The 16,817-nt window shown below is 53.1% G+C and overlaps 1 protein-coding gene across 1 annotated transcript; it reads left to right on the top strand.

Annotated features, from left to right (window-relative positions):
- The first annotated feature begins 1,934 nt into the window (after positions 1 to 1,934).
- Positions 1,935 to 15,935, top strand: SSC4D (scavenger receptor cysteine rich family member with 4 domains). Its single transcript, XM_069569410.1, has 11 exons — positions 1,935 to 2,299; positions 4,336 to 4,533; positions 6,128 to 6,163; positions 6,417 to 6,722; positions 7,649 to 7,726; positions 8,587 to 8,901; positions 12,170 to 12,247; positions 12,815 to 12,886; positions 13,002 to 13,313; positions 14,225 to 14,293; positions 14,918 to 15,935. Exons 2-11 carry the CDS (start codon positions 4,368 to 4,370, stop codon positions 15,232 to 15,234), a joined length of 1,749 nt encoding a protein of 582 aa, XP_069425511.1. The 5' UTR covers positions 1,935 to 2,299; positions 4,336 to 4,367; the 3' UTR covers positions 15,235 to 15,935.
- The last annotated feature ends 882 nt before the right edge of the window (positions 15,936 to 16,817 follow it).

The raw sequence follows: 16,817 nt of genomic DNA, 5'->3' as shown, positions 1-16,817 counted from the left end.
CCGTTACACAGTAATAGAATTCTTAGCCGGGCTAGGGCCATGAGAAGATGTTCCAATCCTGAGAGAGCAGAAGGGACACGGTCGTGCCCCTTAAGGGGAGAAGCATGTCTTCATTGTTAACCTAAGGAAGGATTTGGTGCTTGGCATGCTAAGGACCAAAAGCAGACTGAAGCCAACTGAGTGAGAGGTTAAAAAAAAAAAAAATGAAGGTGGGTAAGCAGATGGCTTTGGGGGGAGATTTGGCTGTGATGGGGAGCAGAGGGAGGGGCAACAGCTGGAGGGGACCTGGAGGCTGGGGGCAGCCATGCCAAGGCTCTGCTCGGATCTCCCTGCAAGAGAGGAGCTGATGAGCCCCACGGAGTGCAATCAGCCGACAGCCTCCATCTGTAGCACCTTGGAGCCAGGGATACACTCTTCCCCGGCGTCCCCCACCAGTGACAAAGCAGGGTGGGGATACCGGGCCAGGCCACTGCTACCCTGAGGACCCAACCAACATAGATGGAAAGGGTTTTCTGTTGTTCGCTTTAAATGACAGAGACCAGAGTTTGCTTAGAAGTCCCATGCGAAGAGTCTAGTTGGGAAAGAGCAGCCAAACACGGACGAGAGAAGACGCACAGATGGAGAGAGAGAGGTCCCTGGGAAAGCAGAAGATGGAGTCTGGACTGCGGGGGAACAGGTCCTCAGGCCCGGGGAGGAGGAAGGAGGCAGGAGGACGGGAGGACCGAGAGTGGACATGTGAGGGGGTACAGGTTTGGGAGCGGGGTGATGGCAGACCTCCTGCCAGAGAAATTTCTTCTCCTGAGAAGCGGGAAGCAAGGCCAGGCTCCAGAGCCACGTGCTTCTGTGTTCTTTTCTTGGTATCTGTTTTACCACCTGCACAATAAACAGCTTGGGTTAGAACCCTGCTCCCCCAACCTGTTCAAGCCTCGATGGAATTTCAAAAATACACTTTTGGGGGACCCCCCACCCTCAGCTGCTGGATCAGAATCTCTGGGGCAAAAGTGGTAAGGGCAAGAATCTGTGTGTGTGTGTATATATGTATATACACGTACTTTTAAAAATATTTATTACCTATTTATTTAGCTACACTGGGTCTTCGTTGCAGCACACAGATCTTTAGTTGTGGCTTTGTGAACTCTTAGGCGTGGCTGGTGTGATCTAGTTCCCTGACCAGGGATCCAACCCGGCCCCCTGCCTTGGGAACCCGGCCCCCTGCCTTGGGAGCAGAGAGTCTTAGCCACTGTACCACCAGGGAAGTCCCTGTACATATATTTAAAGTATGGCCGGGGATGATGTGAAGGCACATCCAGGTCTGGGAACCACCCTACTGGGCTTCTCAGGACCCCTCCAGCTCTGAGAGTTTGTAGTCCCACCCCATCCCCAGGATGGTGCAGAATTCTGGCACAGCATTTGACTGAAGCTATGAGCTACAGAGTAAGCCACATGCCACTATCTGTTACCAGGAATTTAAAAAGCCCCAAAGGGCTTCTCTGGTGGTTCAGACAGTATAGAATCTGCCTGCAATGCAGGAAACACAGGTTCAATCCCTGGGCTGGGAAGATCCCCTGGAGAAGTGAATGGCTACCCACTCCAGTACTCTGGTCTGGAGAATTCCATGGACAGAGGGACCTGGTGGGCTACAGTCCATACAGTCGCAAAGAGTTGGACACAACTGAGTGACTAACACAAAGTCCCAAAGGTACCAGACTCAAAAGAACCATAACAAGGCAAAAAGCCTGGAAGCAAAATCAGAGGTTCTGCCTGGGTGGGAAGCCCACTCAGGCTCCTAGGATCGATCGATGTTTCCAACCCCCCTTGGTGGGACGTGGTCAAGGGCAGTCCCAGGAACAGGAGACAGGCATGCTTTTGGCATCTCTACAAAGGGGTGGAGACCTAGCCAGGCCTTTCAGAAACCTGAACCCTGGGGTGGGGGAGGGGGGAGGAGGGGCTGCCCGGCCCTGAGTGTCCACGTCTGCCCCCCTCCACCCCAGAGCTCCTCCTCGGCCTGGTCCCCCTTCTGGGGGCTGCTCCAGACCCTGCAGGCCACCTCCGCTCTCTCTTTGCCTCCCTCTCCCCACAAGTTCGAGTGGGGACAGGCTGGGGCCACCAGCCAGCTCCATGGACGGGGGACTTCACCTCTGCTCACCTCCCAGCTTTGGAAAGAAAAGAAGAAAGGTCTGCGTTGCTTTGCATCTGGGAGATCCTTCCCCGTCCTAAACTTCTGGAGGCAGGAAAAAGGGACTTGACCTCGGATTGACTATAAAGGAAGGAACAGAGAGAGCCTAGAACCTTCCCACAGGTATGAATTTCTTCACTTTAGCTGGCATGTGTGAGTATGAGTGTGTGTGACAGGTTTTCCATTGGTCAGAGATGAAGTTGTCTGTAATGATCTCCCAGGCCCTTTCTGATCGCTTTGGTGCTGTGATTCTGCAGCCCTAACTTTCATTCAGTTGTTCAACGTTTCCTTAGTATCCATCCTGTGCCAGGTGCTGCCACTAGATAAGCCCTGATCCCTGCCCTCAACGGTCCCCAGTCTGGATGGGGAAACAGTAATTGTTTTCTTTTGTAACAGCAACCACACTTACAGCGGGTCAGGCACTGGGCTAAGCTTTTTATCAACGTTAGCTCATGTATCCTAGCAAAAACTGGAAGAGGTTAAGTGTATTCCTAGCCCCATTTTACAGGTGAGAACAGCGAGGCTCAGTGAGATGAGGTCACACAGCTGGTAGATTGTGGAACCAATGCTTGGAACCACCGTGGATGCAGCCTGCCTGCACCGTAAAGAGACAATTCAGGCAACAGGAGCACCACTCCAGCGTAGGGAGGGAGCCATGATCTAAGGGGCTGGCAATGGTGAAGCCTTATTTTGACCAAGGTCTCCAGAGTGTAAGGCAGGACCAAGCTCAGAGCTGGAGATGAGGCAGCCTCCATGAGGCCCACTGAGAGCTCTTGGGTCATCTGGGACTTGAGGTCAGTGATGATCCAGATCAGGGGTCCCCCTCTCTCATTCCGGGGGCTGGGGTGACGGCGGGTAGAGCAGGAGGACTTCAGGATTCCCCTCCAGCTTCCCTGGGAGCCGTCTGTCCCCACACTTACAGAGCGGGGGCTTCCTTGACCTAGGGGCTAGTGTCTCAGCAGCCTGAGAGGTGGGTGGCCCCCAGGCCTGGGAGGCAGGGGCAGGCCCAGGTCACTGTGGATTCCCCTCAGCAAAGCCTGGACCACAGTTTTCCCCTCCTCACAGTTCTCGACTCCCATCTCCCATCTGTCCCCAGAAGGACAAAAGCTGATTATTCCACTGGGGGCTGTACTGGGCCCCATGAATGGAGTATTGAAAACCCTGTGTCCACATCCAGATAGATTTTCATCCTCTTCCCAACCAGCCTGTTTGTCCGCCAGGATGGAGGCAGAGCCAAGGAAAGATGGGGCCGGGGGCGGTGTTCCTGCTGAGAGGGGCATCCACGTCCCTGGGCACCGCAGTCTCTGTGTATCCCAAACAGAATCATCTTCTCTTTAAAAAAAAAAAAAAATTTATTTGCCCTGGGTCTTAGCTGCAGCATGTGGGATCTAACTAGTTCCTTGACCAGGGATCGAACTCGGGCCCCCAGCATCAGGAGAATGGAGTCTTAGCCACTGGACCACCAGGAAAGTCCCTCAAACAGAACCATCTTCTAAACCAGCCATCCCTCACCGCCCCCACCACAACCATCCAATCATTATCCACACACTGGGATGCTGGTTACATGGTGTGAATGTTCACTGAGCTCTACACTTAGGATTTATGCTCCTCTTGGCTTGTAAACTTCAATCCAAAATTAAACAAAATAATCTCCCAGGGCTTCCTACCTCGAAAGGGCAGAGCATCCCAAATGGCATTTAAACTTCCAGTCCTACGCCATTTTTGCATATTTGTGACTCATAGGAACCATGTCTCTTTGATGTTTTTTTCTTTACATTGACTCTTTTTTTTTTTTTTTCTGATTTAAATTAACTGTAGGGAATTCCCTGGCAGTCCAGCAGTTAGGGCTTGACACATTCACTGCTGGGACCCGGGTTCAATCCCTGGTTGGGGAACTAAGATCTCACAAGCCACGAAGCAGCAAAAAATAAATAAATAATTATTTTAAAATTTAATGAACTTTCAAGGGAAACCTGATATTGTTCCAGATCAATGGAAAGCCAGGATCCTTTGCCATAAACAGAATGCACTGCAAAAGGGAAAAATTAATGCAACAGTAAATGTCCATCTATCTCCCCCCAACTCCCCCACCACACACACACAAAGCTCTCCCTGGGCCCTTCCAGCTGGAAGAAGAGACCTGGAACCTTTAATTCCAGATGTTCCAGCTGTGACTTCTCACTGCATCTTGATGGGACCATTGGAAGGACCACCCATTGGCTGGACACACAAGGAAGCAGAGATGCACACTGGTCCCCAGCCTGATGAGAGGAGCAGGGGATGGGGTTCCAGAGACAGGAGCGCTGCCGCTTCCCCTCTCCCCCCAGCCCTGTCCTTCCTCCTCCTATTGCCACTGGGTGAGTGCCCCCCAACTCCCCTGACCCTTCCCCTTCCCTTTTCTGACTCTCAGCTTTCCCAGTTGTGAAATTATGGTGGGACATGGCCTGTAAACAAGGTGTTTTCCAACATTCTTTCCAGCTCTGACATTTGCCCCAGGTTGATGAAAGCTAAGGTCTGAGTTTGGAGAGTGGAAGGCTCAGTGTTAAAGGCGAGAGCTCGATGCACAGAGTCTAGGCAGTGAGGATCCTAGAAATAGGGAAGGAGGGAAAGGGCATAGGCTCACCAACCGCTGTTGGAAAACCAGCTGGTAGAACAGATGGAATCAAACAACCTCGGGACTAACCTAACTTAGGGAAAAAGAAACTGACTCTCAGTTTCTTCATCTGTAAAATGGGTACACTAGTACATGCCTCAGAGGTTGTAAGGTAAGGTATGTGGCTATGTCTGACAAGCCTGTGCACAAATGAAGGGCTACTATGGGGTATTAACTTCTCATGCCAGGCCAGTTTCCTTCTTAGGCCATGTGCTCAGAATTGTCTGGTGAAGAGGAGTGTGGCTATCTGGGTTAGAATCCCTGCTCCACCCTTTATTTGCTATTGGCCTTGAGCAAGTGGCCTGACCTCACTAAACCTGAAGTCTTCCCTTCTGCAAAATCTAAGCTGCCCCATAAGTTGTCCTAATGATTAAGTGAGCCAGGCCACATAAAGCAATGAGCCCAGTGCTGACATGTACATATGTGAGAGCTGAAGCAGGACTGATAGGGACTTCCCCGGTGGTCCGGTGGTTAAGACTCTATGCCTCCAGTGCAGGTGGTGTGGGTTCTATCCCCGGTCAGGGAACTAAGACCCCACATGCCACAAAGCATGACCGAAAAACCAGAACCAAAAAAAAAAAAAAAAGAAAGAAACCCAAAGGAAACAGAAAGACTTACATAGGTAAACTCTTTAGTGGGAAATCAGAATGAAACCCAAAGTTAATTTACACCCTTAAGGCAAAGCTACTAAACATCTGGGGAGTAACAGATTCTGGGCAGGGAGCTCTGGGGAAAACCAAGATGACATAGACCTGGCCACATCACTGGGCAGAAGGCCTGGAAAGGGGTATATATATGACACCCAGAGATTCAGTGGAAAAAGAAAGCCCTTTTAGCTGAGAGCTCCAGGAAGGCTTCCTGTAGGAGGGGGCTCCATCTGCAGGGCTGTAATGAGCAGGGTGAGCAGAGGAGACGGCAAGATTACAGACCTGGGGACCACACTGATGCAAGATTAAGAAGGAAGGTGAGGCTGCTCAGAAGATTCTAGAAGGCTTTGCAGAGAAAGTTTAGGGTCCAGGACTTCTGCAGGAAAAGGGGAAGCTCTGAGGAATTCAGCAGTGGAATGTGATCAGCCTGTCTGGGTCTCAGGCAGATCTCTCTGGGGCGGCCCATGGACCAGTGGGAGAGGGATGAAGCTAGGAGACCAACTGGGGCAGTCAGGGGCTTTGGCAAAGCAGGGGTAGTGACGAGGAAGGGGGTGATGGTGAGGACTGGAGGGGAGGGTTGGGGGGGAGGCTGTGTTCCTGGGGCCAAGGGAGGGGGCTGAGGGGCCAATGCTCTTCCTAACTCTGTTCCAGCTGGTGCCCTACAGCCCACCTCACTGCCCTTTCCAGGTAGGTGCCCCTGCCTCTCCCCCCACCCTTCCCCCCAACTCTCACTCCCAAAGCACTCAGGTGCTCAGAAGACCGCTGTTACTCAAGATGCAAAGGAACAGCTCCAGTGTCCCCATTTTACAGAAAGGGCAAAATAAGACCCAGGAGGGACTGAGCCCAAGGTCCCCACGGCTTCTTGGCAAGGTGGGCATCCTCTAGGTAGGGCCCAAGTGACCCCCACCACCACCCCGTGCCAGATCAACTCTCTCCACAGAACTCAGGCTGGTGGGGGGCCCGAGCCGCTGCCGGGGCCGCCTGGAGGTCCTACATGGGGGCTCCTGGGGCAGCGTCTGCGACGACGACTGGGATGTGGTGGATGCCAATGTGGTGTGTCGTCAGCTGGGCTGCGGCCTGGCGCTGCCTGTGCCCCGGCCCCTCGCCTTCGGCCAGGGCCGAGGCCCCATCCTGCTGGACAACGTGGAGTGCCGCGGGCAGGAAGCCGCCCTGAGTGAATGCAGCAGTCGAGGCTGGGGCGTGCACAACTGCTTCCACTATGAGGACGTGGCGGTCTTGTGTGATGGTGAGCAGGATAGCCTGTGACCTAGAAGGGCAGACAGACTGCCGGGCAGCAGGGCTGTGGGCTAGACACGTGAAGGGACTTCCCAGAGGTAAGAATGTTCCAGTGAAGACCAAGCCAGCAGCTGCAGTGTGTACATGGTCCTGGGGAAGACCCCCAGCCTGGCAGGCGGGAGCCTGGGCCCTGCCATGCTCCGGCTTATGGTATGACCTCTGCTGAAAACCAGCAACACTGCTTCCACAGAGGGCTTCAATCGTCCCAGCAGAGAGCCCCCTTCCCAGTTTTATATCCAGACCGTTGGGGTCTGGTGGTTTAAGGCCCATTTGCCATAGACCTGCCACAAATCTCTGGGAGGCTTTGACCTCGAAAGCAGTAGTTCTGTTTTTTAAGAAAATCAGCTGGAGGGCTCATTATAAAACCCAGATGGTGGGACTTCCCTGGCGGTCCAGTGGTTAAGACTCTGCGCTCCAATTGCAGGAGGCACAGGCTCAGCCCCTGGTCAGGGAACTAAGATCCCTGCATGTTGCAGGACACAGGAAACACACACACACACACACACACACACATACAATGATGCTAGCCCCATCCCAGAATTTCTGATTCTGCAGATTTGGGATGGAGCCTGAGAATTTGCATGTTGCATTTCTAACAAATTCTCAGGTGATGTGATGCTGCTTTAAAAACTAAGGAAACCAAGAACTGAAAGAAATCCTCTAAAGTAAATTCTTCTAAAGCTACTGCTTTCAGGACTCAGGAGGCCCTTTCTCCTCTCTTACCCAGAGTCCCCAGCTTTGACCCTTTGTGTGGCCAGAAGCCCAGAGATCAGGAAACTTAGGGGTCCATACACTGCCCCTCACATATCTGTGTGTGTGAGGATGGAGAACAGAAATATCCACATCTTCCTCTCTGCCACCCTGCTTCTTTCCCAGAATTCTTGCCCACGCAGACCCCAACAAGGAGAGTGTTAACCAGCAGGGCACCCCCTACAACGCCCCAGAATGGAAAAGGTAAGTAAAAGCAATGTGGGGGACCACCTGGGTCTTAGGAGAGGGATCCAGGAGGAATCTCCCAAATCCTACCCTAGGCAGTGGGAAGAGAGGGATTACTGATGGGTGAGTTTGGTCACTCCTTCACCCCTGCTCTGCCCCCTGCACCCCCACCCCACATGCTGCTCACTATCTGGATAGGGAAAGAGGATTCATTCTAGTGACATGATAAAAATAGCACAAGGTTGGAGAAAATAAAAGAGGTGGGCTAGTGTTAGTCATTCAGTCGTGTCCAACACTTTGTGGCCCCATGGACTGTAGCCTTCAAGCCTCCTCTGTTCATGGAATTCTCTAGGCAAGAATACTGGAGTGGATTATCATTTCTTTCTCCAAAAGAGGTGGGGGCTGAAGCCTAATCCAATGGGAGAGTCAGATATACTATATATAGAAATGTTGATAATGATCTTAGAGCAAGAAAATGAAAAATGAAAAATTCTCTTAAAGGACAGATAAAAAGGCAAGGCAGTCCAGAGGAGGAAGAGGATCCCATTCATCAGAGATTAGGGAGGGCTTCCTGGAGGCAGAGTTGTTTGTGAAGTAAGGAATCAGCACATTCTATACGGTTTAGGAGAGCGTGGACAAGGGCAGGCAGAAAGTGACAGAGTCATAGGATTCTATCCTCAGATCCCCAAATCGCCCCTAGACTGTGAGGAGGCAGTGCTTTGTGGGTAAGTGGGTGAGCAGGTCTTCCTGGGTGTTAGGTCCTGGGACACCATGTATTGTGGGTATGCAGAGGGCCTGAGGCAATAGGAAGACCACTGGATTGGGATGGGCAGCAAAGCCCTGCGGGAGATGCTCCTGGTTCCCGCCCTCATCACCAGGTGAGGGCAGCGTGCGCCTGGTGGGGGGCGCAGGCCCGTGCCAAGGCCGAGTGGAGATCCTGCACGGTGGCCTGTGGGGCACCGTGTGTGACGACGACTGGGGGCTGCCAGACGCGGCCGTGGTGTGCCGCCAGCTGGGCTGCGGGGCGGCCCTGGCAGCCACTACCAACGCCTTCTTCGGCTACGGCACGGGGCACATCCTGCTGGACAACGTGCACTGTGAAGGCGGCGAGCCCCGTCTAGCAGCCTGCCTGAGTCTGGGCTGGGGCGTGCACAACTGCGGCCACCACGAGGACGCCGGCGCGCTCTGCGCAGGTGCGGGGTTGGGGGCGGGGCGGGGCGGGGCGGGGCGGGGCGGGGCCGTATTCTGAAGCAGGAGACCGGAAGCGGGGACTTGGACTGGAGCGGGATGTTGAGTGGCTTGATGTGTCCCTGAGCTCTTTCAAAAAGGCCCCCAAGTTAATTTTTTATTTCTCAGTACGGCTTTAGAAGTGCCTCATAAAATTCTAGTAGACTCCACGACTATGTAATACTGCAGTATTACCCCACCAGTTGAGATTCCCTGGTGGCTCAGACGGTAAAGCGTCTACCCGCCATGCGGGAGACCCGGGCTCGATCCCCGGGTTGGGAAGATCCCCTGGAGAAGGAAATGGCAACCCACTCCAGTACTCTTGCCTAGAAAACTCCATGGATGGAGGAGCCTGGTGGGCCCCAGTCCATGGGGTCGCAAAGAGTTGAACACGACTGAGTGACTTCACCCCGCCAATGCTCCAGAGTTGTCTAACAGTAGTCTAAATATGTCTCCAGAGTTTTATGGCACTCAGTTCAGTTCAGTCACTCAGTCGTGTCCGACTCTTTGCGACCCCATGGAGTGCAGCACACCAGGCTTCCCTGTCCTTCACCAACTCCCAGAGTTGACTCAAACTCATGTCCATCGAGTCAGTGATGCCATCCAGCCATCTCATCCTGTCATCCCCTTCTCCTGCCTTCAAGTTTTCCCATGATCAGGGCCTTTTCAAACGAATCGGCTCTTTGCATCAGGTGGCCAAAGTATTAGAGCTTCAGCATCAGTCCTTCCAATCAATATTCTGAGTTGATTTCCTTTAGGATTGATTGGTTTGATCTCCTTGCTGTCCAAGGGACTCTCAAGTCTTCTCCAATACCACAGTTCATAAGCATCAATTCTTCAACACTCAGCTTTCTTTACAGTCCAACTCTCACATCCATACATGACTACTGGAAAAACCATAGCTTTGACTAGATGGACCTTTGTTGGCAAAGTAAGGTCTCTGCTTTTTAATATGCTGTCTGCTGCTGCTGCTACTAAGTCGCTTCAGTCGTGTCCGACTCTGTGCAACCCCACAGACGGCAGCCCACCAGGCTCCCCCGTCCCTGGGATTCTCCATGCATGAACATTGGAGTGGCTTGCCATTTCCTTCTCCAATGCATGAAAGTGGAAAGGGAAAGTGAAGTCGCTCAGTCGAGTCTGACTCTCAGCGACCTCATGCACTGCAGCCTACCAGGCTTCTCCATCCATGAGATTTTCCAGGCAAGAGTACTAGAGTGGGGTGCCATTACCTTCTCCAGTATGCTGTCTAGGTTGGTCATAACTTTTCTTCCAAGGAGCAAGCATCTTTTAATTTCATGGCTGCAGTCACCATCTGCAGTTATTTGGGAGCCCAAGAAAATAAAGTCAGTCACTGTTTCCACTGTTTCCCCATCTATTTGCCATGAAGTGATGGGGCCAGATGCCATGATGTTAGTTTTCTGAATGTTGAATTTTAAGCCAACTTTTTCACTCTCCTCTTTCACTTTCATCAAGAGGCTCTTTAGTTCTCTTTCGCTTTCTGCCATAAGTGTGGTGTCATCTGCATATCTGAGGTTATTGATATTTCTCCTGGCAATCTTGATTCCAGATTGTACTTCATCCAGCCCAGTGTTTCTCATGATGTACTCTGCATATGAGTTAAATAAGCACAGTGACAATATACAGCCTTGACATCCTCCTTTTCCTATCTGGAACCAGTCTGTTGTTCCATGTCCATTTCTAACTGTTGCTTCCTGACATGCATACAGATTTCTCAAGAGGCGGGTCAGGTGGTCTGGTATTCCCATCTCTTTCAGAATTTTCCAGTTTATTGTGATCCACACAGTCAAAGGCTTTGGCATAGTCAAGAAAGCAGATGTTTTTATGGAACTCTCTTGCTTTTTCGATAACCCAATGGATGCTGGCAATTTGATCTCTGGTTCCTCTGCCTTTTCTAAAACTAGCTTGAACATCTGGAAATTCACGATTCACGTACTGTTAAAGCCTGACTTGGAGAATTTTGAGCATCACTCTACTAGCATGTGAGATGAGTGCAACTGTGTGATAGTTTGAGCATTCTTTGGCATTGCCTTTCTTTGGGATTGGAATGAAAACTGACCTTTTCCAGTCCTGTGGCCACTGCTGAGTTTCTGGCTCTAAGTAGTCTTTTTTTTTTTTTAATTGTTGGTATTTTCTTTTTAAGTTTAATTTTTATTTTATATTAGAATATAGTCTATTCACAATGTTGTAATTCTTTTCAGTGTACAGCACGCTGATTTAGTTATACATGTGTGTGCGTGCTCAGTCACGTCTGACTCTTTGAACCCTTATACTTATACGTATATACACGTATATACTTGGATTTTCTTGATTCTTTTCCCATATATGTTATTATTACAGTATGTTGAGTGCTATAGAGTAGGTTCTTGTTGATTACACTTGTTGATTACTAAGCACTCTTTGTGAAATACTTCAGAGTAAAGTAATAGTACTTTAAGATAGCTCTAGAGATACTCTAGAATTCTTTCACTGAAACTCAGGTTCAGTTCACTTCAGTTCAGTAACTCAGTCGTGTCCAACTCTTTGCGATGCCAGTGTCCCCAGAATTCCCTATCTCTTTCAATCCTGATTCTCTTATGATAGTATTTCCCCTCATTTGGTCTTTCTTCCGCAGTGAAAAGTTTTCTGAACAAATAGAAATAATAGGGCTGTTAATGGGACTTTACAGATGGACTCCACTCTGCCAGATATAAAGTGCTTGCCCATGCCTCACGGCAAACCAGGAGCCATCAATCCCGATTTACAGATGGGAAAGCTGAGGCCCAGTGAGGCAGAGTGAGCCCTGGCAAAGCCTCAGCTAACCTTGCTGCCTAATCTTGAGCATGCCCCTTGCCCCTTCTAATCTTATTTATCTGTAAGATGGGGATAGTGAGTTTTGTTCTGCAAGCCCCTCAGGACTGTACATGGCCCTCCCTGGTGGGCAAGGCCTTCTTTATCTCCCCGACTTGGACACACATTGGGCTTCTGAGAACCCTGGAAAGAAATGGAAACACGCCTGTGAATGTGTTGTATAAACTGTAGAGTGTACGCCTAGGTAGCACAAATAAATATTTGACCAGAATTGGCAAAGCGGGGCAGACTTCCTTGGACCCCAGCTGAGGCTGAGCCTCCAGCTCTGGAAGTAAAATCTGTTTGTTTTCTCCAGGGAAACCCTCTCATCCTCTACAGGAACCAGAACCTTGGCCTCTGACCCCACTCCCTTCTCTCCTACTCTAGTCCTGGGCCACCCGACTCTCACAGCACTGCCACCGTCGGCCACAAGAGTGGACTGGGCCTGGCACACAGAGCCAGAGGGTAAGGAGCCCTGCCCTCCAGGCCGGAATGATAGGGGTGAGGTGGGCAGGACTGGGAATTGGAAAGACTGTCTGGATCCATGGGGAGGGGGCCCGGGCTAGCAGGCCAGGGCTTTTGACCAGATGGTAAAGAGGTGGGTGAGAGAACGGATGAGCAGATGGAGCAAGGATGAAATCCAGAGCTCTGGAAAGTTCAGCAGGGAGGGAGGAGGCACTTCTTCGAAGCTCTGAAATAAAATTTGGCAGGGGCTGGGTGGAGTGGGGTGCTGAGGTTGGAAATCGAGGAGACTTGTGAAAATTGAAATACAAGTTGAATGAAGGATAGAAGTACTTTTGGAATGAGGGCTGGAACTATCGTTGGCACTGAAATTTGTAAGAAGGATTTGATTCATTCGCTTCAAGCTTCCTGACCCCACCACAGCAGACAACATGGTAACTCTAGAATTGAGGCTGAGTAGGGTGAAAGCGTGGTAGAGGTCGTACATCTCCGTAGGCGCGCCCTGTGCCCTGCTGCAGGCCAGAAGTCCCCTTTTCCCATTCAAACGCTCTAGATGCCTTGTCTCTGCAGCTACAGGAGTCGGTGCCCTACCTTCCAGGGAGCCCGCAAGGCTCACCACTGCCGCCTGGGCGGCAGGGAAAAGTAAGTGGCAGGGCAAGTGTTCCGTTGCGGGTGGGAGGGGGTGGGGCCGGGGCTCTGCCAGGGAGCCGGCGGCCCCAGCCCAGCCCCTCTGGCCGCGGGCCTGTGCGCCCCGCAGGCGGGCGGCTGCGGCTGGTGGGTGGCCCAGGCCCGTGCCGCGGTCGCGTGGAGGTGCTGTACGCCGGGGGCTGGGGGACCGTGTGCGACGATGACTGGGACTTCGCGGACGCGCGCGTGGCCTGCCGCGAGGCGGGCTGCGGGCCGGCGCTGGGCGCCACGGGCCTCGGCCACTTCGGCTACGGCCGCGGCCCCGTGCTGCTGGACAACGTGGGCTGCGCCGGCACGGAGGCCCGCCTCAGCGACTGCTTCCACCTGGGCTGGGGCCAGCACAACTGCGGCCACCATGAGGATGCGGGCGCGCTCTGCTCAGGTGAGGCCGCAGCAGGACCACATGTGCACTGCAGCAAAGGCGACGCGGAGCGCCGTCTGAGAAGTGGGCGGGGCCGCGCGCAGGCGCTTACTTAGGCATGGGCGGTGCCTGCTGTGAAGTAGGCGGGGCCGCGCGCTGGCGCGTACCGCGGTGCCGGCGGGAACAACAGGCTGAGGAATGGGCGGGGCCTCGCGGAGGCAGGCTGTGGGGATGGGCGGGGCCTCGCGGAGGCCCGCTCTGAGGCGAGGGCAGGGCGGGGTTCGTTGGGAAGTGGGCGGGGTCGCGCGTGAGCGCTCACCTCAGCACTGCAGCGTGAGCGCGGCGGGAGAGTGCTCACGCTCCGCAGTAAGAGGTGGAGCCCACCATCGGGTGGAGCCCACTCGCTCTGCGGCTGCGCGGCATGGGCGGGGCCGGGAAGGGAGCGCCCTCTGCGGCAGTGCGGGGCGGGGCCCGAGCTGAGTCCGAAGTCCGGGAGCACAGTGTGGGAGAGTCAGTTAAGGGCGTGGTCGGGGAGCTTTTGCTGTGCTGCGTCAAGGATCCGAAAGGCTCTAGTTAGCAATGAGAGTTGATCAGCTTTCCGGGCGCATACGTTTGTCCCTTGGGAAGTCACTGGAAAAGGGATAGTTGCAGAGTCCGACACATTTAAAAATGCGTCTCTTTATTGACGGATGTGGGAATTTATATTTTCGCCCTTGTTTGGTGCCCTGGTGGTGGGTAGCTTTGGCCACAGAGGGCTCTGCTTTGGGCCGAGTGAGAAACACAACCCCCGTTTCTGTTCCAAGGAGTGGGGGCCTATGAAGCCCTTTCTGATCCTAGATCAGGCTTCCCTTGGAGAGTAAGAGGTGACCTGGTCTCAAGGGACTGGTTCCCTAGTATCACAGCCACCTCTTTCTCTGTCCTTGCTGAGCCAGGTCCAGAGGAGCTAGTCCAGCAGGAGGGTGCTGAGACCACCCGGGTGCCCACTCCTCGGCCCAGGGACGGTAGGTGTTCACAGTCCCTAAGAGTGAGGTGGAGACATCAGAGTAGGAGGGACCAGATCTGGAGGGAAGTCACAGCCCCAGGTTACACAGCAGATTTGCACCAGGTCCTAGAACTCTTGTCCTTTCCTATTAGTCTCAGGCCTCATCAATAGAGATATGATGTCTGGAAAGAGAGAGGGGGGTTTTAAGCTAGAGCAATTGAGAGATTTCTAGAATTAAGACCATAAAGGGACGGGGTTCCTGTCCTGAGGAGATCAATGAAAGAATTCAGGCTTTAATTTGGGGAGTCCAGAAGGGAGGGGAAATGGTGACCTTCGGGGACACAATCTCACTTGTCAACAGCCATAGGGCTGAGGTATTGGGATTGTAAACAACTAAGGAGAGAGCAGACATGGAGCTCACAGCATGCACAGAGCGCCCCACAAGGGCTTGTACACACTCTCCTGATGCCCATCTTATTTTATCTCATTTGTCTGCCCTCATCCAGTGGCTCCCAGGGCAGTGAGGTGTCCCAAACCACCACCCTTTGTCTCCCCTTAACTACCCCTCCCCTGGTGTAGCTTGGGAGTGGTGTGGTCTGGCCTGGGCCGGCCCCTTCCAGCCCCAGGCCTTGTCCCCCAACAGGACACCTACGTCTGGCCAACGGAGCCCACCGATGTGAGGGGCGTGTGGAACTCTTCCTAGGGCAGCAGTGGGGCACTGTCTGTGATGATGCTTGGGACCTGCGGGCAGCTGGCGTCTTGTGTCGCCAGCTGGGCTGTGGCCAGGCCCTGGCAGCCCCTGGTGAGGCCCGCTTTGGCCCAGGCCAAGGCCCTATTCTCCTGGACAATGTCAAGTGCCGTGGGGACGAGAGTGCCCTGCTGCTGTGCTCTCACATCCGCTGGGATGCCCACAACTGTGACCACAGCGAGGATGCCAGTGTCCTGTGCCAGCCGGCGTGACCCAGCTTGCTCTGCAGACCACCTCTTCTGGGAGCCTACTGCGGCCTGCCCCTCTTCCTCCAGGAAGTCCTCCTCCTGTGACAGCAGTGGTTCACTCTGCCCTGCCCTCCCCTTGCCTGGGAGCGAGCCTGCCCAAATGGTGTGGTCCTGCCTAGGGGAGCATGGCCCATCAACTTAGTATGTGACCTCACTGTCATCACCTATGGTGGGCCCAGTTCAATGAAAGCTCCCACTGTCTGCTCAGCTCAAACAGAAAGTGGTGGGAAGTGAATAACTCCTAACTGTCCTCTTTGGCAGGGGTCCCGTTACGGGAACCCTTACCCAGCCTTCCTGGTCTGTGCTCCAGAAGGTTCAGCTGTAAATGGGGTATATCCCTTCCCTCCCGCCTCTACTCATCTTGGAATCCTCAAGAAGAGGGAAGGCAGGAGAGGCCTACAGTTCTGACCTTAGACTGCCAAGGGCTGCAGAAGAACTGGGGTCATTGCCCTGGCCTGCTAAAGAGGGCCAGATGGTGCTTGGCTGGACAAGGGGACTGGAAGGGGCCAAAGCAATGACAGTGGCCCCAACCTGCAGCTGGAACCAGCAACTCTGATTTCTGCTGCCCCCACGACACAGCCTCCATTTTGCAGATGCAAAGAACCCTGGGGGCCTGTAGCCACCCGTTCATAGGTGCCAAGTCAATAAAGCATTGTTTCCCCGCCCCTCGTCTTTTAACCAAGGTCAATGTTGGGGCGTAAGTGCACTGTTTGTGGCAGCAGGAAAGACTCTGGTTAGGACTCTGGAGGAAACCTGCTGGGGGATGGAGGGCGGGTCAAGAGCATCATCAGAGAGCTTTCCGCAGGCCCATCGCATCCTGGAGACGCTGACTCACAGTGTCAGGCCGCCAGGAATGCCCCTAGAAGGTCCCCTGGGCCATCCTCACGTTCCCAGAAATCTGGGTCCTCGACGGGGTCTACTCAAGGTCACGAAACACGGCGGTCACGGCAGTGGAGTGACTAAAAGAGAAAAAAAATTGACAGGAGGCAGAAAGAATGATGCGGAAAAGGACGCAGCACTGGGGCTTCCCCAAAGGCTGCTCTTGGGGTACCTCACCTGGAGCCCCAGGGCCACAGAGAAGTGGGGGATCCTGCCAGAGCCTCTCTCAGCCCCAGGGTGCATGACTTGCTAATAGCAACTGTCTGACCAAAAAAATCCTGCCTTCCACATTAGCCTGCAGGCTCTGTATGAGTTTTCTCTCATTGCTGTAACAAATTATCACAAATTTAGTAACTTTAAACAACATAAATTTATCATCTTACAGTTCCTGAGGTCACGAGTCGGAAATGGGTTTCCCTGGTCTAAATTCAAGTGTTGGCAGGGCAATATTCTTTCTAGAAGATCCAGAGGAGAATCCATTTCCTCACCTTTAGCAGCTTTTAGAGGCTGCCTGCATCCCATGCCTGCTCAAGACCTCCTTCCAGTCAGCAATTGCATCACTCCAACACCAGCTTCCATCATCTCATCTTTTTCTGACTCTCCCACCTCTCTCTTCCATCCTTAAAGGTCTTTTATGATTATATCAGGCCCACCTGGATAATCCAAGA

This window comes from Ovis canadensis, chromosome 24 (genome assembly GCF_042477335.2).
Source record: "Ovis canadensis isolate MfBH-ARS-UI-01 breed Bighorn chromosome 24, ARS-UI_OviCan_v2, whole genome shotgun sequence".
Taxonomy (NCBI): Eukaryota; Metazoa; Chordata; class Mammalia; order Artiodactyla; family Bovidae; genus Ovis; species Ovis canadensis.
Note: the sequence above shows the minus strand (reverse complement) of the source record. Positions and strands in the feature narration are given on the sequence as shown.